This window comes from Alnus glutinosa, chromosome 14, assembly GCF_958979055.1.
Source record: "Alnus glutinosa chromosome 14, dhAlnGlut1.1, whole genome shotgun sequence".
In the NCBI taxonomy this organism is placed as follows: domain Eukaryota; kingdom Viridiplantae; phylum Streptophyta; class Magnoliopsida; order Fagales; family Betulaceae; genus Alnus; species Alnus glutinosa.
The window spans coordinates 4459065-4481137 of NC_084899.1; the positions used below are offsets into that span (position 1 = coordinate 4459065).

Below are 22073 nucleotides of genomic sequence, written 5' to 3' on the forward strand. Positions count from 1 at the left end.
ATGATGATGATGATGATGATAATGGTGATGATGATGGGGGGTATTCTAGGATTGAGTGAGACGATCCATATTGGGATGTGGTAAATGAACCAGATTTGTTTGATGAGAATAATGGTGTTCCTGTGCCATCTATGAGGTGGGACATTAGAGAGGTTGAAGACGTCAATGGGAGGGCTTGAGAAAGGGTGAGGAGGATCAAGAGAGTGAGGAGGGTGAAGAGAGTGTAGAGGAAGTTGGTGAAGATGGTGCACAGTTGACCGTGTTGATAGTGGATCTGATTATGATGATGATGCCAACTCAGACATGCCACGCACTCACATTCTTACATTTCCTCCCAACAGTGATGAAGAGTACGAGGTAGCCTCTCAGAGTCAGAGAAAACATCAAACATGTGACAAAGTGGTCTGAGTTCCAAATGACTAACATGGGTAACCCAGGGTTTGTGGTGGGCCAGAAATTCCCATCAATCCAGATTTTCAGAGATGTAGTTAGAGAGTGTAATGTAAATATGGGGAAGGATGTTAAGTTTAAGAAGAATTACCTTGCTAAGTGTATAGTGGTATGTAGGGATAAACGTAAATATAGGATTTATGGGCGCAAGTGCAAGGATGAGGAATCCTTTGAAGTTCGATCGTTTCAGCCCAAACACAGTTGTAGGAGAAAACATAAGAATTCTATTCTGAAATCTGCATGGATTTCAGATAAATTGATTGACAAGTTCAGAGCACAACCCAACATGCCTGTAAAGGCAATTGTAGAGGATGTGAAAGATAGGTGGGGTGTGGATGTGAAAGAGCACAGGTTGTATAGGGCTAGAAGACTTGCAAAAGAAAAGATCCATGGAAAAGTGAACAAACAGTACAACAAGTTGTGGTTTATTGTGAGACAATAAGAAAAACGAACATTGGCAATTGTTTAATGATGAAGATAGAAAGGCCGTTACCTGATCTTCCATCAAAATTTTAGAGGTTGTACTTCTCCTTAGCCGCTATGAAAAGTGGCTTTCTTGTTGTTGTAGGCCAATCATTGGCTTGGATGAATGCTTCTTAAAAGTCTCACATAAGGGACAACTATTGGCTCGAATTTCGAGGGACACAAATAACCAGATGTATCCAGTGGCCTTTGTAGTTGTAGAAGCTTAAATAAAAGATAGTTGTACATGATTTTTAGAGGCTTTGCTATCGAAGCTAGGCACTCCTCCTGCAGAAGGATGGACATTTATTTCTGATCGTTGTAGGCCAATCAAAAGTTAAAGTACCAATTACATATTACTTCATTTAATCAAAGTTTGTTTTGATAGAAGTCAATTTTGTAATGATGTATATGTGAATGGTTGACATTTAATTTTATTGTGTACAGGGTCTGGTCTCGAGTTTAGATGTGGTGGCCCCCGATGTTGAGCACCGGATTTGTTGTAAACATTTTTACACAAACTATAGAGATGTAGGTCACAAAGGTTTGGCGTTGAAGGATAAGTTATGGAGCGCGGTTGCAGCCTACACAGAGGCTGAATTTACTAGAGAAATGGAGGATTGGAGGGGATAAGCCCAGATGCGTACGATTACTTGTCCAATATTGGCCCAAGTAAGTGGTCGGGGGCTTGGTTCATCACCTTCCCCAAGTGCAATTTAATTGTGAACAACTTCTCAGAATGTTTCAATACTTGGATTTTGAAACAACATGACCTACCAATAATATCACTACTGGAAATGCTAAGAAAGAAAATGATGAAGAGATACCAAAAGAAGAAGGAAGGCATCATAAACATGGATGGTAAGATTTGTCCCAAAATTATGGTGCAGAACTCGGCAGCCTCATGCTCAGCTCGTATACGGTCCTAATTCGACCGACTGTTTAGCCAGCATTGTTTGGTGAAGTAAATGAAAGCTTCTCTCAAACCTAAAAGCAAATTTTCTATTTCTTTTTAGCTCCCTGTTTCTAACTGTTCTAGGAAGTCTATCTGAAGGATCCATGTTTTTTTTTTTGTTAATAAAAAAATTAAAAAAAAAAAAAAAAATCCTTTTTCAGACTTTTAAGTCTCAATATTTGCTCTACTGAGGTTGTAACTTTCCACTAGGCTGATACCTGTGATTTTATAATCTCACTACACTGAAAATTTGTGCCACTGTAAAGCATCGGAGCAAAGAATTATGCTATAAACCTACGAAGATTACAAAACTATTTTCCTGTGATGAAGCCGACAACAAAACTCTCGGATTGCAATGTCGCAAGAAATTCTAGGGTAGTAGAACAATGATACAGGATTAAGCTACAGAAACTCCAGACTATAGATTGGCAAACCGACCGGAGCCAGATCCTTTCCTTCTTCGACGTCGCCTTTGTCGGATTCGCCAAAAGCCCAAAACTAACAGAACACCTGACAAACAATAGCAAAGCAGTTTAAAATGACACAAATCTACAAATATAAATTGAACATCAAATGCCGATGATCACTAACCAGTTACTGCAACTACTGCAGGAACAAGCCAATGACTAACACCTAGCACCGGCATGTCAAGCTGCAAGAAGGAAGCAAAAATGGGTTAATTCATGTTATAATACTAAAATAAACTGCACTAATAAGAAAGAGAAAAGAGCACTTGACAATGGAAGATGGACAAATCCATTAGTAGACATAACCAAAGTTTTTGTTTCTAACCTCATCCCTGTTGAAAAGGCCGCCCAAGTATCTGTTTCCCGAATCACCCTTATTTTTCACAGGCAACTTGGGACGCCTAAAATTGGAAGTGTCTACTGTAGAATTTAAACCTCTCCCCAAATCAATGACGTAACCAGGCAATTTTCTTCCCCTAAGCTGTAAATTGTATCCCTTAGTCCCCCATATTTCATATTTGGAGTCGCTCCTACAGATCAATTCCTTTCCCATTACAGCAGAATATGTAGAGAAATTTACATCAGTTCTGCGAGAAGGTAATTGGTTGTCTTCTACATACAAGGGTGTGTATTGTTTAACTGAATCAGAGAAAAGCACCGGATCTCTAATGCTCCCACTAGTGTACTCTAAAATTTTCCTCAATAGCCAATAACAGTTGGTAACCATATGGCTACTGTCCAAACAATTGGAGTCTCCATATACTGCAATTCGACCTTGGCCCACATCCAAAAGACCAAGAATGGGAGAGTCTGCCTGCCATTGATAGACACCACATATTAGTATTTGCATAGACCATATATAATTTCAAAATATGGAAACTGATGCCTGTGTAAAAGAGAAATTTATCGCCCTAAAAATGATGAAATCAAAAAACTGGCTCGATTAGTTGAGCTTAATTTTAGATTTATTTAATATCTCATTCCATGTTTTACTCCCTCCATTCAAGTCAATACAAGGGAAAAGAATAAATACTCTCTCCATTACATTTTAATGTTTTTAAAATACCGAGATCAAGTGGTAGTCACGAGTGTGAGTGACAGCAAACGCACATGGCCCACCTAGGAGCAGTTTAAAAAGAGTGTTCTATTTATGTTGTTCCATTAATATGCGTATTATTTGTAAACTGCCATCTAATTTTGTAAACTCCCATCTATTGTTGTCCACTTTCACATTTTTCAGCAAAAGAAGTTCAAACTTGAAAGAAGAAAGAAAAAAAAAAAAAAAAAAGGATCCTAAAATATTTCTTCATTTCAATGGCATCAGCATTGTGCTCCATATTGGTTTATTTGTACTCATTTCATCATTATTATTATCCAACTGTTTTCTGAAACATTGCATTTCAGACTTAATAACTGAGTTAATAAAATAGTTAAGTGGCTAGTTAAACATCCTTTTTTTTTTTGTTAAGTAAAATAGTTTAACTTGCCCCCTTGATGTTTAACTTGCTAAAGCGGCAAGTTAAACATCTTGACATGACTAGAAGAATATTATATTTTAAAACACTGATTCACCAACCGACATATTTCCACTCTTTAGAATCAATGAGGTAAAAAAATAGAAGCTGCTTGCTGCTCACCTTAGTCATGCCAGAAGTCAACAATACATTTTGAGTGGCGCCACTCTCTGAGCTATCCAGGAAAGGGAAGCTGTGCACAAAACCACCTGCAGGAAACCTCACAATATCTGTTCCAGATGCATATCGACTCTGCTCACCGTCAATAGAAAAATCACCGTTTAGAATCTTATCTCCAAAAGCAATCCCGAATGGAGCCAAAAGATCATTCAGCGCTGGAATATTTGCACCTCCAGTAACTGGAGTCCACCAGCTGCGTGTGTTATCATCAAAGAATCTCATTTTAACCATTGTGTCAACATTATACCACTCAGCAAATACAGCCAGCCCCAATCCGCTGCTAATAACATCATCCCTCAGTTTTTCAATCTCCTCCTCGAAGTACTCATCTTCAAGATCTACCAGCAGAAGTGTCCCATACTGTCGAGCATCAAAGCATGTAAGAGGAGAACCAAGAGTTTCAACATAGTATCCAGCGTCTCGTAACATGTTGAACATAATATGAAAATTTGTATGCAGGTGATCTCCATGCCAGTCAAGAATGTCGTTACGAACATCCAGAGAGTCTCTTGGAATATAACCAGGAGGATACTTAATACTGTGGAACTGGTCCCACAAAACACGTTTTGATCTTGCTGGAGTTGGAACCACTTTTAACTTCAAATGAAGCACACATGTGCTAATCCGATGGCCATTCTCTCCTTGACCTGGAGGACTGTACACCTGAAGAGTGACATTGCCTTCAATCTCTCCAGAAAATTGGGAGCCTTCTTCCTTAATTTGCATGTGAAGCGCTAAATAACCAGTCCAAGGCCAAATGACCTCCGAATAAGTAAAGTGAATGCTTAAAAGATTCCCTTCATCATTGGAAGGATGCCATGTTGGCGGGCTTTCAACATAGCCAATCACACCCATCCCATTCAGAATAGTGGCATTAAAGATAACAGGCATGGCACCTGCATAAAGTGGTTGACGACAAAAAGGCCAGGAATAAGGGCAATCTGTATAATCCAGAACACCAGGAAAGATGCTTGCCCGTGGTTGGTAGTTCTTAAGGATTTCGAATGATTCTAACCTGACAAATGTTAAAAATTAGAACTTAAGACAGAAAGTCGAAAAGATACTGATGATAACATTGAAAACACCAACAACAATAACTCAGAAACTAAATCTTTGAATAAGACCAAGGGTGCAGCTAAATAGGAAAGCTTACAGATCAACTCTGCCTGCACCCTGCTCATACATATTGGGACCTGAAAGCTTCGCAGCTCCCTCAACCAATGCTTGTTTCATGCTGGCTGGATTTAAAATATCTTTCCGACTGCTTTCAGGGATGATGCTAACAAGCAAGCATACAACACCAGCAACCACAGGACTTGCCACACTAGTGCCTGATAAACTTTTACAACCAGTACTGATTTTGGAACCCATAATTTCCCGTCCATATGCAACAACATCTGGCTTCACACGACCATAACTGTAAATACACAACTTACATAGTTAAAAGCTTTGAATGCCATAACAAAGCATGTACAGGGATGAAGTAAACTGAAGATTCAAATATGAAATTCAAAGCCTTGTTAAGAGAAGTACTGAGGACAAAAGGACCAACAAGATATAGTAAGAACCATCAGTATCAGCTTAAAAAGGCAAAGGGAATGGCACAATGAGTATCTTCTATGAATAAGCAAGGACTCTGAACTGGTTTACAATTCGAAAACTAAGCAGTCGGATTACATAAACCAAAGAAACTTGCTTAAAAGAACAATACAGTATTTTATTAGAAAAGGTCAAGAACGGGGGCAGCATAGGAGTCAATAGCTAAGTTCGGCAGAATGAATTGTTGTACTGACAATGTAACTCTCCATTTTAAAGAAGATTATAAGTATAGATGTATAACTTTACACCAACAATTAGAAACTAAGACAGCAAGCAATTTAGAGAAAAAATGGAATCCACACAACTTTCACAAATTTAACTTTTGCTTGCATAATTTGCAAGATCTGCTCTGCATGTACTGTCACGTTACTCAACAATCCAGAGGGGGAGGAGCGAGGGGAAGGGAAGAAACCAAAATTATTTTTGGACAAGGAATGGCTAACATTAAGAGAATCATAAAAGACTAGGTTCAAGGACATAGGTTCATAGGTTTTGGTTCAGGAGCAAGTCTATGTTCAGATACACGCAACCCCAGTCTTTACACATAAAAGACAAGATTGCGTGACCCAGTCTTTATTTTGTATACTTACAGTATAGATTCCACCATAACCAGAAGATATACTACTCACAACCATGTAGAGTAGAACCCAAGATAGATTTACCAATAAACTTCCCAAGTACCTTTAGTATTGCCAAAAGAGACGGATAGAAAGACAACACTCTCACACACACACCCACCAAAAAAAAAAAAAAGGAATAAAGGAAATAAGAAGCATAAATATATATTTTAACAACCAAAAGAAAGAAAGAAAAAAATCCAATCTCTGGACAAATTTCAGTTCTATGAAATGAATGATTAGCGTACCCATGAGGAATCTCCCAAGTACTCATGCCACGTGAAGAAAATGAGGCTATGTGGTCACTGTAGTCAATGCCACCAACACCAATGACATCACTTTGGTCTGCTGGATTGTTTAAAGTGCCATAAAGTGGTCCATCATTTCCGATTGCCGAAACCATAATTATGTTATTTGCTGTTATTTCCCAAACCTAGAGAACAAAGCAACATTAACCTATGTAAAAGGGGAAAAAAGGTGATTGTGACAAAACTAATCTAGCAACCAAAACATAATTTGTGAATATCAGGTAGTACTAGCATCATGATGGAAGAAAGTAACTGCACAGGTATTACGTTAACACATAAAAGGCTATGTTGAAAATAACAAGTTTATAATAGATGATTAAGATGATATGATTCTTTAAGTTTTTCACTGGTAATTAAATAAATTATGGACTCCATATTACCCCAAACAGAGTAAATAAACTATGCAGCAAATAAGCAGGAGAGCGAGCTGATGATACAGGGGAGTTCATCATGTATTGTTTCTGACATTGGTTCAAGAGGTAACAGTGAAAGGAAAGGTTTGGGGGTGAATGGGTCGTTGGACGTGGGTATGCCTTTGGAGATCTCATCAGCTCAGAGGGTCGATTATCATTTGGGTGATCAGTTTTGGCATCTGGTGGTAGATGTTGGACAAAAGAACGACACGCCCTTTTTGAATTCTTGCTCTGGAACCCCTCTGGCACTCTTGGAGAATGTGGTGGGGAAAGTAATACATTTTCTCTTTTTCTTTTTCTTTTTCTTTTCTTTTTTTGAAACCTATTAGATCCAACCTTATCAAGTCAGTGAGACATAACAAGCCAACACCATCTTACCTTCTCCACAAATGGGATATCCAAGTAATCAGGTCCACCTATACTCAAATTCAATACATCCATGTTGGTTGCAATAGCATAGTTGAACGCATCAAGGAACCATGATGTGTATGATACCTGCAATAGGCTGAATAAAATCTTCTCATAATCTCAACAAGTTTTCTTGACAAAATCAAAAGTAAAAAAAATAGCCAAATAAATATATAATGTACTAAATACAAACTTCTCAAAAACTTCCTGAAAAAGAATTTTATTGAACCATTGAAAGATAGATTCAGTCATTTACAAGTCGTGCTTGGCTTTCTCAAACTTTGAAGTATTTAAAAATCCTACAGAAGAACCGCAATTTAGAATTGCACATAATGGTAGCAGAACTTGAAACCAAATATAGAGGATAGAAAGTGAGGCATAAATGCAACTTCAAGTCAGAATGGTGTAGATAGAAAACTAAATATAAGAACACACAAGCAGTAACACCAGTAACAATGTGCATTACCTGTGCATCAGTAAATACGCGAAAAGCATAAATCTCGGTATCTGGAGCAAAACCGAGACACTCTGCATCTCCACCAGCAATAACACCAGCAACAAATGTCCCATGTCCGAGATTGTCATTTAGCGTATCCTCATTTGTCCAGTTTGTACGCTCCTGAACACAACCTCAAAACTAGTATCGACTCCTCCACTAAAACCTCATCTAAAAGCACATCTAAAGTTTGCTTACAATGGAAATAAAGACACTAAACATAAAAACAAAGAACACCCTGAAGGATTCTCCCTATCGGTAATACCTTGATATTACGAAAATGTGGGTGATTAGCTCGAATACCAGTGTCAAATATGGCCATTTTGACTTTTGCACCAGTATACCCTTTTGACCAAAGAACATCCGCTCCAAACAGGGAAGTAACTTGAGATCTCTGCAACCATAAAATGGATGTTGGAGCATAAGAATACATCCAGAACTTGTAAGGCCATTTTCTGGGCACATCAAAAAGAAGTTATCCATGTTCTAGTTTACATCCATAATCAGCAGAAGATTGTAGATTCTTGTAAATCTCTGGCCTCAATATATAAAATTTCACAACGTTCAGAGTTGTGTCTTTGGAAATATGACATGGATTATGCAAAAAGGAACAGAAACACTCGCATTACAAGCTTCCAGCACCTTAGAAACTATATATATCATAAGAAAGAACCAATGACAAACACGAAGTTGACAAATGCTCCATATCAATTACCGAGAATTTGGCCAGCATCAAATTTCATATTTTTCACTAACTAATACACGCGGGCTCTTCATATCTTGCAAGTAACCAAGTTGTCAAAGCCAAAAAAGAAAAAAGACGTAAATTTCATTTTCCCCTTTCCCAAATTTCACCAACCAAACAAAACCCAAATCACAACGATCAAAGACAAAATTACCTGCATCAAGAGCTGGCGTCCCCATCTAACGGCAGCATTACTAATCGCAAAGTGATACTCACCCTCGCCCCCGCCCCCGCCCCCGCCCTCGCTAAATGACATCGCAGTGAAAATCTTCCCCGGTCGCTTCTTCCCGTCCATGAAAGCCCCAACCCTAGCACTAGCCCCCTTCTCCTCCCCAAGCAAATCCCTCCTGTAGCTCAAATCCACATTCACATCCTTCACCAGACCCAGCTTCCCAATCTCCCCAACCACCCTCTCTATCGCGAATTCCTGGATCGACACCAACCCGAAATCGGTAGGGTACTTGGCGGCCGGGTTCTTCCGCTCGATCCATTCCCAGCCGTCGGATCGAACCCCCGATTCCAGATAAGCCCGGTGCTCCTCCGCGAGCCTGTACTGGAGGAACCGGACGATGTAGTAGTTGCGAGGGGCTTGGGGTCGAGGAAGAGTCGAATTGGGTAGTGAGGGATTTAGGGTTAGGGTTTGAGATGCGAGAGGAGTGGGTCTGAAACGGAGGAGAGAGAGTGAAATGGAGAGGACGAGGAAAGAGAGTGATAGGAACCTGAAGGTAAAGGAGGAGGAGGAGGAGGTTTGGCGGGTGATCATGGCGGAGAAGGTGCAATGGAGCTCGGTGAGAGTTCGTTGATTTGGCGGGAAAGTTCCCACATCGGAGAGATTGTTGCGTTGAATCTGATGCCTCCTTGTAAATTGTCACGGGGGAAGGTCTGATTTTGGTGTGGGACGAAACGATTTTTTCATCAGAAATTTCTTATGTTCAAAATGTACTCCAGCTTCTGTTCACGCGGAACGAAATGGGGAAAACGTGGGGTAGTGAAGCCTGACGTGGCACTGTCACGTCTTCTTGTGTCGTCAACTATGTGCATTGGCCAGATTTTCTTCCATTTTTTTTTCTCAGATTTTGAAGCACGTCCGTCGGCTGCTGCTAGACACGCGGCACCCAATCGCGTTTCTCGTCGTCCTCCGCCTCTGCTGCCAGAAGCATTGGTTGTGTCGGTTGCCGGAGTTCAGCGTGTGGCCCTCACGCCCCATGGAGTCTTCACTCTTTGTCTGGGCATGAAGGCCGTGCTTTGCAGCGCATGGGGTCCACGGCGTCGGATCTCCTGTAGGACACGCTCCGCCATTCCGACAAAGTTAGCCTCTTTGCTTCACTGCCGGCGACTTGTTTTGGATTTTTCTACCTGTGTGTTTGTGTATTCTCCATGTTTTTTCGGTATAGTCTGTCTTTGTATTGTTTAAATTTTACTGGAATTTATGTTGGCTAAATGCTAAATCGACCCTCTTTTTATTTGGAGAGTGAACGTTCAATGTAAAGAGAAGCTAAAATATAATTTATGTAAGATTTGTGTACTACTTAGGCAGCTGTTTTTAAGTCAAATCATTCTGGCTTATAATTTAAAGGTCTTGTACCTCTTTCTTATGATGTAAGCCTTCGTGCCTTTGAAGCAATTTATGGTAGCACATGCTACTTGTTCAAAAAAAAAAAGGAAAAGAAAAGAATATACATATATATATATATATATATATATATATATATATATATATATATATCCGTACTCCTCAAGTAACTATTAGTTAATAATAAGCTACTTGTCAGGGCTAGCCTTAGAGAAAAAAAAAAAAAAAAAAAAAAAAAAAAAAAAAAAAAAAAAAAACCCTCATAACACATATCTAAGAGGAGGGAGCAGATCTCTCTTTTCCTTTCTACTCCCCGCTCTTACTATTCTATTCTCATTTTGGTTTAATTTTCTTTTGTTTGTAGATGTTTTCTGACCAGAACAGTAATTTTGGTCTTTCCGCTATGTATTTGTCCATCTACCTCCGTGTTGTTCCGTTCATATCTTTCATAGTCACTGCTGTTGTTTGCTGGTTATTGTTTTTACTTTGAATAAGAGTTTTTTTTCTTCATAGATCTGCCATCATGGACGATTTATGAAATGAAGGTTAGTAAAGTATAAGAGGTTATCTCTCACGGCCTGTTTAAATAAAATTTTGTAGGATATTTGACTACTTTTATCTTAAATCTAATGTGCTCGAAACAGATCTGGTCATTAACTACTTTTGTTCAGGAGTTAGCGGAAGATGAAAGTCATAGATAGTACATTATTGTAAGAATTTTGTTTATATCTATGACTTTGTAACCTTATAGCATGTGACTATAATTTTGTATAACTTTATGTTTGTGATATTTGATCAATAAAATACTTAAAAAAAAAAAAAAAAATTTACTATTCGTTAGTGTGCTTTATAAATTATCCATTGCATCAATGTTTTTCGTAAACTATCAAAATAATGTCAATGTTCCACCTAAAGCTAACAAAAAAGCAAAAATAACCATAATTTTTTTTCTTCAATAAAACAAAAATATTCTTATAAATTTGAAAAAAAAAATTGAAAGATTGAATTTTATTATTATTTTTTTGGGTAAAAAAAGGAGAAAAATTAGAAACCAATGGGTGGCCCAACTTAAAAATTATATATAAAAAAAAAATCTTCAAAAAAAAAAAACGATTTTTAAAAAAAAAAATTGAAAAAAATGAAAAAGCTTGGTTTTTATTTTTATTTTAGTTTTTTTATTAAAAAAATTATTTATTTATTTAAATTTTTTAGTTTTTTTTTCAATAATTTTTATTATTATTTTATATAATTTTAAGAATTTCATAATTTTATGAAAATGCATTTTTATCATTGAGAACATTGACATATTTTTTTTATAATTTAAGAGAGATATTGATACAATCGGTAGTTTGAAGGGTATACGTATTTTTTCTTTTATTTTATTTAAAAGGTTTTAATATATGCACTGTTGGGCCCAAGGCCTGTTCGATCCTACATACATGGGCTGAAGGATAAAATGATTACAAAATTTACAGTTAATCATTATCATCATCAACAACCTGACCTACCGGATATTGTCGACGAAGGGAAAGCAACGGCAAGAGGGCGGGAATCCCATTCGCCTGTTTCCCTAATCCCACTCCCACCGGAAAAAGGCGAGAAAACGGTCGCTCTATAAAAAGGGCGAAAAGCATGACGCCTCCTGGTAAGAAATGCCTCCAGCCATTCTTTGTGATTGTTTTTAAGAAAGATTCAATCGATATTTAGCTAGTGGATTTTGGGTTTTCTGTTATCAGTTTACTGATCCAGTTCTGTTCTGCTCCATTGAGATGAATAATGTGAAAGATTAAGTTGTTATATTTGAAAGGGAAAAATAGGACCAGATTTTAGGTGGGTAGCTCAGTAAAGAAAATAACCAGCAAGACTTTCTTTAGAAATCCTTTCGGCTTGTCAGTGGTTGTATAAGAATAGTCTGAATACATGGATATGCCCAATATTTACACTTCTATCAGAAATTAGAGGAAGAAAAATAGCATTTTGCATTTTATCTTTTCTATCAGACAGAAAACTTGAAAAGGTTGTATAATGTCATCTACCACCAATTTGAAACCACCAGAACCTGGATGTTGATTCATATCAAGGTCAAATTTCATTTTTCTTTAAAGAGAAGAGTTTTTCCAGCAATCAGACTTAAGCGTTGCAATGATCCCGCCGGCACAGTCCTTCGCGCTTAGATTCTTTCTTCTTTGCTGGCTTCCTTGGTCCAAGTTCAGACGCTATCAACTGCTCCAACATTATCCTTAGTTTAACTTGCAATTATTATTAACGTGACAATTTTTTGTTTATTTTTTATTTATTGTATATATTTGTGAATTTGACATAGAATGTTAATAATTTGGAGAAAATGCTTTAAGACTATTAATTATTAGGTTACTTTTATCTTCATGTATAATATTTTGAATTTTTTTTTATTATGCTTAAAAAACATAAATTAATTAAAAATATTTTTCGAATCAAAGAGAAACAGTTAGTATTAGATAGAAAACTGATTTTTGCTTTCACAAAATAAAAGTCATTTTTTGTTTGAATTATGTCATAAAGAACAAAAAAGAAATTCTAAACTAATCTCGAAAGTTAATTGATTTTAATGTATCATATTAAAGTGATTAATCAAAATTGATGTAATTTCCACATATCATATTAATAGATGAAAAATCTCAAAATTCTGAAATTCTAAACTACTCTTAACTAATAAGTGATGAAGTTCCTGAATATATCATTGGATGACACCTATTTTTTTCTATATTAAATATTTTTAATTTTATTGACTTGAATGGAACAATTGATGCAGATGTCGTCTACAAAATGAATTAGTCATTTTTATTTTTTTTCCTTCTCTCTTTTGCAGATAATAATAAGTTGCAATAAAGAAAAGGAGATAGCCAAAACGGCGGCATTTTGTGGACACCATCCCCAGCTCGAGCAACAACACTACCGCCAGAGTGCACAGGGCACAGTGCCCGCAGCAGACTATGGCGCGAGGCCTAACCAGAACCACCACGTCAACCTTCATATCCACTTCCGTCCCCAAAACAACACCACCACCAATATGCAAACACCCATTTGTGTCCCATCGCCATTTCCCTCGACCTCGCTCTGTTACTTGGACTCGGTTCCTGTGCAAGTGCTCTCGTGGTGCCGAAGACCCCGTCGACATGTGCAAGTACAAGGAAGCTTTCTCCAGGCGAATGGCCATGGCCGGCCTCAAAACCCACCACCGAATCGGTCAGTCACTTTCTCTTTTCATTCTTGTTTGGTTCTTGTGAAAATGTAGGGGTAGATGGGAAAAAGATCGATGTTTTCATAATAGTCGCTATTTAGGAGTATAGGAAACAAACGAAACCCACTTGGCTGAGCTGTGCCTTATTCAACTACGTCCCTTGGTTTAGTTATGGTTTTAATTTTGACTCGGTTCATAATTTGGCCTAAGTAGTGATATGTATTAAAGTTTCTTTTTGTTCAATCTTTGGCCCGAGTTTGGCTTGTTTAGTTGTTTACATCAAGTTTTCCTATCAAAAAGAGAAAAAGGGTTTGTATCTTTTCTTAGTAAATTGCTGAATAAGTTTTTAAATCAGAAAAAAAGAAAACAATTTTTTAATCCTAATTCGGTTTCCATCATTATTAACATAGGAAGAAAAATCCATTTGACTGGCAGACTGGGAATTTTGTTGAGTGACTGAAATTTGTTTCGTTGGTGTTTAGCTTTGGGAGTCTCTGGAGGCCCTGACAGTATGGCACTTTGTGTTTTAACTGCCAGTTGGAAAACCAATGGCCTTAATCGTGCTGGAGAGAGTAGTGGTTTCATTGATGGGATTTTGGCAATAATTGTCGATCATGGGCTACGTGCCGAAAGCAAAGATGAGGCAAACATTGTGAGCAATCGGGTTTCTCAAATGGGTACACTTTGCACTGACATCCTTTGGCTACCCCCTCCTCCCTCTTTTTGGTTTAATAGCGTGTATTGAGTCTAGATATTCAATGGCAATAGATGGGCTGGGGCTTATATGAACTTTGTGTAGGAATCAGATGTGAGATTGCCCATTGTGATTGGCAAGATGGTAGGCCAAAACAGGGTCACTTGCAAGAAGCAGCTCGGGACATGAGGTATTTATTTATTTATTTGTCCTGTTTGCAGATTTAGTTAGGCATCAAATACTTTTCTGGGTTTTATTTTATCTTTTAACTTGAATAGAAAAGATTCAAACTATGATATAATTTGATGAAGAGCAGTTGCTTGATTTGCAAATTTGGAAATTGGGTTGAATTTCAGGTATCAAACTTTTCAAAAAGTTTGTGATCAACATCAGATTGGTGTTCTGCTTATTGCGCATCATGCCGATGACCAGGTTCGACCAACAATAGTCTAACAGTCTCTCTCTCTCTCTCTGGGTCTCTCTGCTCATGCATGTTGTCATGTGTATGTGAGCGCGCATAGGCACATGGCATATCCGTTGGTCCGTCTTACATGTTCAAGTTTATGGTTCTTAAAAGTGTTCTCAGTCCACTAGCAGGCATAGACAGTTTTGTTCCTTGAATGCAGAAGTTCCTTATTCATAAATTCAAAATTGAAAGAAATAATCTGTTTGTGTTCTTGTTTTTATGGTGCTTTGTCTTCATCTATGTTGATTTCAACTTCGAAGGCTTGTTACAAATGCTAGACATATAGTGATGCTGAGACAAAATGCAGGCTGAGTTATTCATTCTTAGACTATCTCGCAATAGTGGTGTGCTTGGACTTGCTGGCACGCCTTTCACTTCTCAAATTTTCTCTACACATTCATATCCTTTTGGTGGAGTCTCAAACAGTCATGGTATTCTTCTTGTGCGACCACTCTTGAATTTTTCAAAAGAAGATATGTACAAGGTTAGTAGTGTAGAACTGTAGAAGACATACATTTTCAGTTCAATCTTATTTCTTGAGTTTGTCACAGAAATTTTGTTGAATCATCATTAATTTATCTTTTGCAGATATGTCTTTGGGGTAATCAGGAATGCGTGGAAGACCCAACAAATCAAATTCTTTTATTTGCTCGTAATAGAATTCGAATGTCATTAAGGGATTTGTCATCATGTGAGTTGACTGAAATGATAGCTCTACATGTGTAGTTTAAATCTTTAAACTGTCTACTATAAAATGTGGAATTTTTCTCCTTATTTTGTTTCTTTCAACTTATTTTTCTTTGCTGGCAAAAAAATAACGTTATCTGTGCTTTGCATGGTTTGCTAAATCCATTGAGGTGTTGTATGTAATACCTTCTTATTTAGAGGGTGCTAGCATGACTTTTCTTAATTGCAAACACGAGCTTGACACATGCAAATAACTTGTTGCTTACTTTTCAGGCATATTCAAGTCTGAGCTACAAGCAGTTATCTCTGCCTGTCGAAGAACACGCTCATATATTGACCAAGTTTGTAGTAAGTTGATAAACCAGGCAGTGATCATTATAAATGTAAGCAGATTTTTGACTGTTTGTATTTTGATATCTATATAATAGACTAATTTTTGCATTTGAATTTAGTAGATCAATACAAAGTTCTTTATGTCGTTAATACTATCCATGTTTCTGCCTGCAGCATGGGTATGCTGTTATTGATTTGCAGATTCTTAATCCATCAAAAGTGGAGGACATATGCCTGTCAAGGTTTCTTGCGTTGGTTTTGCAGGTACCACAATCGTTAGCATGTATGTTGTCTGACATCTTCATTTTTTTTCTTAAGAACTGTTCTAATTTGAACTACACTCGTCACTGCTCTTGCTAAAACTATATTCATTTGAATCTTTCAGTTCATCTCGCAAAGGTATAGGCCAGTTAGAGGAAGTGCTTCGAAATTGCTGTTGGACTACATTCGTACTTTCCCATGCAAGGTATATCTACTTTCACATATATATGGTTCTTAGTTCTTCGTGAAATCATCTATTGGTCTCGCTCGTTGTTCTATATCCCAAGTGCATATCAAGTTTGGCGTGCAATTTAGACACAAACGTGCCTGGCAGTATATTTGATAACCTTCTCAAGATTACACAAAATGTCTATATTGCATGCTTTAAAATTTCAGTTATAAAATCATGTACAAGTTGTTATACATTATCAAATCTTTTACATTTGAGAATTGTCTGTTTGAAGGATGTAATTTGCACTTTTTGAGAATAGAAGTTTGAAACTCCGTACTTCTAATGTTCTGACTTTTGCTTTTGAAGTCACAATTCTTATACTAAGCATTTTACCTCATTTTCTAATTTTAGATTTGTTTATTGAAAAAGTTGATAAAGAGGCATTATTACATTTCAGAAAGGAGCACTTACCCACCCCCCCCCCCCCCCCCCCCCCCCACGGCCACCCACCCCCCCACACACACATATTTACTAATTGTAGATTTGTTTATTAAAAAAGTTGATAAAAAGGCATTATTACCTTTAAGCTTTCATCAGCTAACAGAAAGGAGCACTTAACCCCTCCCCCCCCCCCCCCCCCAAAAAAAAAGAAAAAAAAGAAAAGAAGAAGCTACCATCTGTAAGGTAAGTGTGAAAGTTATTAAACATTTATGTAGTAGAAGGCTTCCATTGGTTATTTTGACTTTACTAAATAAAACTAGGTCCATGCTGTAAACTATTAGCTACAGCATTGAACATTGCCGCGTTTCTACTTTCATGTTTTTACTTTTTAGTCCATTTAAATGGGCGTTTTTATGCTTTCCTAAAACTAAGAGGTTGGCCACTGCGAATGTAACCTTGATGGCCTTTCCGATGGAAGAGGAAGATGTCACAATTCTTGGTCTCTGGCTTCAGAATCCAAAATGTATTGAATTGTTTTCCTTTTCTTTTTTATCTTCACTAACGTGTGTCTGTGTGTTTGCTTGTGACTGCTTTCCACTAAGCGTAAAGTGGTAGACTGGCAATTCAGCTTTTATTTAAGCATATGACCTGTATCCAAATAATTTTTAATCTTTATTGATTCTTGATTCTGTTTTGCCTCTCAGACCTCCTTTACGGCAGCTGGTTGCTACCTTTGTCCAGCTCCAGGATCTAAAGGCACCAAAACCTTGGTTTGCTGTTCTGTTGATGGTCCTTTGCCTTCAAAAACACAACCATTCCATGCATGCACTTATGGAGAACAGGAACACTGTGTTCCATGTGAGTTAGAGCAAGTAATAGCGGATGGAAAGTTGTGTTCAGATCAATTGGTTCTTGATGAATCCAATGTGCGTTTTTTGAATGTAACATCAGAATCAGTTTTAACTGAAGCCAAAAGACTTGGAATGCTCAGTGAGTCAACGTATAGGAATATTCTCTTATTGCAAAGGGAAGAAACCAAACGCTTCAAGTCCAAAACTGAACTCTCATCTGATTCTAAGTCAAAGCATGAGGTCAAATCGGCCAATACATTGCAGAGTGAACCACTTCAACTAGGGTATGCATGTTACTTCATGAACAGATACTTAGTCACGTGGAAATTGAATGAGGGAATTGATGGCACTGCATTTTCTGAGAAAGCTAATTATGACTTGGATTTGGGAGGGGAAAGCTGGCAGTGTCACTGCAGGTCTTGTGTAGTTGGTCCCCACATGGTAGCTGAGGTGCGACACATGGTTGAATCTGATTGGCTGTATCTTGCCAAGTTGTTGAATTGTTTGAGTACTTTGGATAAATTTCAACAGCAAGGAGTTCTCTCAACTGATATAGTGGAGCAAATACCAGAGAAGATAAGTCAATGTTTCGAGTATGCAAGGCTATCAGCGCAAAGAGCTCTCTTCTCATTGAAGTCTATTCCAGTTGCTGCAAGAGGAGGCCTACCTGTCCTAGTCAATCCTCAAGGACTGTTACTAAGCATCCCAGTAAGTGGACCCTTTTCAATTTTCTAAAAGAGACGAATCTATCCACAAATTTAGTTCCTTCTCATTTTCTTCCCTTTTTAAATCTCAAAGCAAAAACTTTATTCTGATTTCTTATGAATTATTGAACCTCTTCTCATTAGACTCTATTTTATCCAAACCTAATTATTAAATCAATAAGACTTATTGGTCTTTGCCCCCCTTCACTAAATTTCTGGAAATCTTGTGGTTCCAGTTTTGGCCGCAGAGACTCCACTCTGTATATCTTAAGAGTATATTAGATCATAAAAAGACAGCCTCTAACTTTATTTCCTTTCATAAAATCTTGTTTGTATTCAGCAGTTGCGTCATCTAAGACCTGACAAGCCTATATCATTTTCCTTTCAGAGCGTTGGCTTCAACAGTTGCCCTTGCTTGGCTGTATCTGCAGAATTCAAGCCAAGAGTACCACTTGGGGGAGGTCATAGTTCGTTTATCTAGTCTTTGGGTTTATCTCATTTCATTTTGGAAGGTGACTCGCTGATTGTTGCTCTTGCTCTTCAACTGCCAGCCATCATGCAAGACTCAAAATGTTAACCGAAGTACAAACTTTTGTGCTCACGGCAAATTGGGCCACGACCATAAAGTTTTGTTCTAGTATTCTTCGAAGTATAGCCTAAAGTTGGTTTGTAAGCATCAAAACTCAAGCTGCATGATTATATTGTGGACCTGTTATGGCTTATATTTTTCGTTCTTTTTTTATCACCAGTCAGGCAGTGCCAAAAGGTGTTGTATGGAGAAATTTACGTGGTAAAAATTGATTTATTAACGTCACAGGATTAGGACTATTATATTTGAGTAATACACTGGCCAAATATCCACATTCCATCTACCCAGCTGACATGGCATGGTCCAGTCAAAAACTGATGTCGGCGTTCGACACGTTCTCTGGCATTGGCATTAGTAGTAGCACTACCAAAAGATGGAATAGGTTGGGCATGAAATGAAAACCGTCATAATAATAAGGATAATCATAAACCAAATGATTAAACAACAAGACGAGAGTATCTCGATTTAGCAGCAGTTCCAAAAGCACTTCTTTCACAATTACAAGGGGGTTCTTTCCACTATCTAGGGAAGATCTAAAAAAAGGGAAAACAAAAGTTAGAATGTTTCAAAAAAATCTGGAGAAAGCGGCTTAATGTGCTGGATTATTAGCGATATTTAGTGCCCTTATTAACCTTGGCTGTCAACCAACTTTGAAGCTTAGCTAACGAGGCAAGGATTTCTAAGATCAAGGAGAAAGTCTTCCAATTTGTGGTCAGGTGATTGAACTATATGCCAAGAACCATTGTCAAAGAGACTAATATTGCTTATTCTTTTTACATACAATTAAGGGAAAGAGACGAAATGAGAATGCATTCACTTATAATAGTAGATGTGGCTGTTCTAGCTAATTGTGTGCATGCCAAATAATAAATTGTACTTGAGCTAGCTAGGGCGAGAACAACGGCTCTCTTCTCTCTTCTCTCTCTTGAAGAAAACCAAAAACTTATTCATGGCTACCGAGGACGAGGAAGTGACACCCACTCTCTCCTCCTCCCCCTTCCCCTCTACTCCCATTTTCCTCCTCTCTCCTCCCTTTCTCGCATCTTCTGAAGTTAAAAATGCCTCTTTGGAGGTCCTAAAGTCTCATTGGAGGCTCTATTCGTCGCCTTTGGCTACTTATTTCTTTCCAGCAATTCTGTCGGCTCCTCCTCCACCACATACCATCCGTTTTCAACCTTCTCCAACTGTCTCCAGGCTCAAATCTGTCATTTGGTTTTTTCAAAACCAGATCTGTTAATTTTAGAAAGTTTCACCCTCAAACGCGCCCCTCCAGTGTGATCATGGGTCTCTACGCTTCCAGCCACCAACAACTGCATTGCCGTTCGGACAGCACGCGCTGGAGCGTGTCTCACACGTGCCGACGTGAGGGCCTCTCTCCGCTGCATGTGACGTCTTCCCCTGCCTTTCGCAGCTCCTGTCGATCTTCTGTGGTGGTCCGCTGCCCCCCGGCACCCGTTGTGCATGGTTCTCATGCACCAACGAATGGCTTACATGGGCCAGCTTACGCCACGCTTTTCCACCAAGCCATCTGACGGTGTTACTATTGCATGTTTTTATTTTTCCCTGTACTTTTATATTCTATGTGTTTCTTTTTATGGCTAGATTTTTGTGCTGACCTTTTTCTGATGGTTGTGTTGTTAACACTACTGGGTTTTGTTCTATTTACGAAACTTTGCTCTCTTTAAGCGCCTTTGGCGTTATCGGTTACTTTGATGGGCCGAATCATTTATTTGACCCATGCCCGACTGCTTTTATGAAGGCTATGTCGCCTTTGTTTTTAATTTTCGTGTAATTTTCCTTTTCCCCCTTCCCCACATCCACATTGAATAGAATATATATATATATATATATAAGAGAGAGAGAGAGAGAGAGAGAGAAAGAGAGAGAGTTTTCATTGTCTTCAGAATAATAGAAATTGATGGATAATTCTGATGCTGAGATATCATTTTCAGTTTCATTGGAATCAGTGTTTCTTAACTCTAGGACTTTAACTAAAGAGTATAACTTGTATCAGGTCGTGGCAGAAAATAAGGGCTTTATGCCTACTAATAAGCAGCGACACGTCGGCTAGAAACAAAAAGAAGAGAAAGCCCCTTCTGTCCGGTCAGGGCAAAAAACATGGGTTTTTTGCCCACCAATAACCAGTCGACACATCAGCTAAAAAAATTAAAACCAAAAAACTGAAATGCTGCTGATGTACTGAATCGCTTCTCTTCGTTCTTTCTTCTTCTGTTCTTTTTCTTTCCTTTCACCGGGACACGATGTGGCAGAGGGAGAGAGTGAAACAGAGAGAGAGATGTTGTCGGAGAGAGAGAGGATCCGATCGACGGTGGGCTAGCGCCGGAGGAGCAGGTCCGGTTATGGGTCGTCGACCGATGGCTGGAGGTGCGATTTTCGGTGGCCAGAACCGACTTCCGGCGAGGCAGGGACGGTCCGGCAGTTCCTGTGGAGCGGGGTTGGCGCTGATCAGAGCTGAGAACGCCGGAGATGCATTGAATGGGTTCGAGAGGGGGAGATTGGGAGAGTGAGATCGAGGGAGAGAGTGAAACAAAGAGAGAGATGCTGTCGGAGAGAGAAAGAGAGATGCCGAGAGAGAGACGAACAAAGAGAGGATCCGATCGCCGGAAGAGCAGGAGGCGACGTCCGGTTATGGGTCGTCGACTGGTTGTCGGAGAACTGACTTCCGGCGAGGCAGGGATGGTCCGGCAGAGGCTTTGCAGACTGAACAGTAATTGGAGGCTTTGGAGCTTTGTTTGTCGATTGATTTGAGAAAGGGAGGTTTTGCTTGTGTGTGTTTTGCATATTTTCATTTGGTGTAATATGCTGATGTGTCTGTTTTCTATTAGAGGGCATAAAGGGCTTGGTTTTTGCCAAGTCCGAACTGAAGTTATTCCCAAAAGGAGAAATGTTGCTAAAGTACCAGATCCTCTCACAACTCCCCATTTCCAGATATACCCTTCACTTCTCTTGCATTTCCCAAAGCCACCCCTCTCCCCGCCGCTCCTCCTCCCTCGGCATCTCCAATTCCACCAAAGCAATCACCACCTAAATTTTCTCAAGCGGTGAGCTCCTCCTCCTTGTGGGTTTTGATGACAATATTTGACTGAGGATAAGCAACACAAGTGAGAACCCACCCGTCGCCAATCTGGTCATCGTCATGGAAACTCCCGTCAGCTTGATCCACGCTCCCTTCCACAACTTTCCCAGCGCAGGAAGAGCAATACCCAACCAAATTGAAAGACCAAACTACCCTTGATCCTAGGGTAGGAAAATGGTTGTTTTCTACTTCATCACAATCAAGTATCAACAATCACCGAACCGCATTTCAATAATCAACCACTTTAGTTCTAAGAAACCCACCTGTACTCACAAATCATTAGCGCTCCGCCATCTTTGCACACGAAGCACGAGTCTTCAAAATCTCTCTCTTTGGTTATCTTTCTTCGCTTCTTTTGCTTCTTCATCCTA

At 38.7% G+C, this 22073-nt stretch overlaps 2 protein-coding genes and 1 long non-coding RNA gene across 8 annotated transcripts in view; 1 reads left to right on the forward strand and 2 right to left on the reverse strand.

Moving 5' to 3' along the window:
- The window catches only part of LOC133857856 (uncharacterized), a 99730-nt gene that overhangs the window by 25029 nt on the left and 52628 nt on the right, over positions 1 to 22073 (reverse strand). The window lies entirely within an intron of this gene.
- Positions 2056 to 9574, reverse strand: LOC133857170 (subtilisin-like protease SBT6.1). Of its 2 annotated transcripts, XM_062292316.1 has the most exons (10): positions 8769 to 9574; positions 8135 to 8263; positions 7840 to 7992; positions 7344 to 7460; positions 6493 to 6677; positions 5182 to 5445; positions 3972 to 5043; positions 2660 to 3148; positions 2459 to 2519; positions 2056 to 2377 (listed from the first exon to the last, which is right to left on the reverse strand). In XM_062292316.1, exons 1-10 carry the CDS (start codon positions 9375 to 9377, stop codon positions 2286 to 2288), a joined length of 3171 nt encoding a protein of 1056 aa, XP_062148300.1. In that variant the 5' UTR covers positions 9378 to 9574; the 3' UTR covers positions 2056 to 2285. The 2 variants fall into 2 exon arrangements, with proteins under 2 accessions (XP_062148300.1, XP_062148301.1); XM_062292317.1 differs by lacking the exon at positions 8769 to 9574 and having other exon boundaries at positions 7344 to 7470; positions 8135 to 8262.
- On the forward strand, positions 11682 to 18764 carry LOC133858130 (uncharacterized). 5 transcript variants are annotated; one of them, XM_062293573.1, is made up of 12 exons: positions 11682 to 11832; positions 13036 to 13412; positions 13890 to 14084; positions 14207 to 14291; positions 14458 to 14533; positions 14875 to 15051; positions 15156 to 15258; positions 15528 to 15637; positions 15762 to 15851; positions 15973 to 16053; positions 17166 to 18020; positions 18360 to 18764. In XM_062293573.1, exons 2-12 carry the CDS (start codon positions 13160 to 13162, stop codon positions 18495 to 18497), a joined length of 2163 nt encoding a protein of 720 aa, XP_062149557.1. In that variant the 5' UTR covers positions 11682 to 11832; positions 13036 to 13159; the 3' UTR covers positions 18498 to 18764. The 5 variants fall into 5 exon arrangements, with proteins under 5 accessions (XP_062149557.1, XP_062149558.1, XP_062149559.1 ...); XM_062293574.1 differs by having other exon boundaries at positions 18405 to 18764; XM_062293575.1 differs by lacking the exon at positions 13890 to 14084.

Coding starts and splice junctions, on each gene's coding strand:
- LOC133858130 (XM_062293573.1), top strand. CDS start 13,160: ATGGCGCGAGGCCTAACCAGAACCACCACGTCAACCTTCATATCCACT. Junction 13,413..13,889: donor CAAAACCCACCACCGAATCG/GTCAGTCACTTT, acceptor GTTGGTGTTTAG/CTTTGGGAGTCTCTGGAGGC. Junction 15,052..15,155: donor CAAAAGAAGATATGTACAAG/GTTAGTAGTGTA, acceptor TATCTTTTGCAG/ATATGTCTTTGGGGTAATCA.
- LOC133857170 (XM_062292316.1), bottom strand. CDS start 9,377: ATGATCACCCGCCAAACCTCCTCCTCCTCCTCCTTTACCTTCAGGTTC. Junction 7,993..8,134: donor CACATTTTCGTAATATCAAG/GTATTACCGATA, acceptor GGTTGTGTTCAG/GAGCGTACAAACTGGACAAA. Junction 7,461..7,839: donor GCGTATTTACTGATGCACAG/GTAATGCACATT, acceptor AGCCTATTGCAG/GTATCATACACATCATGGTT.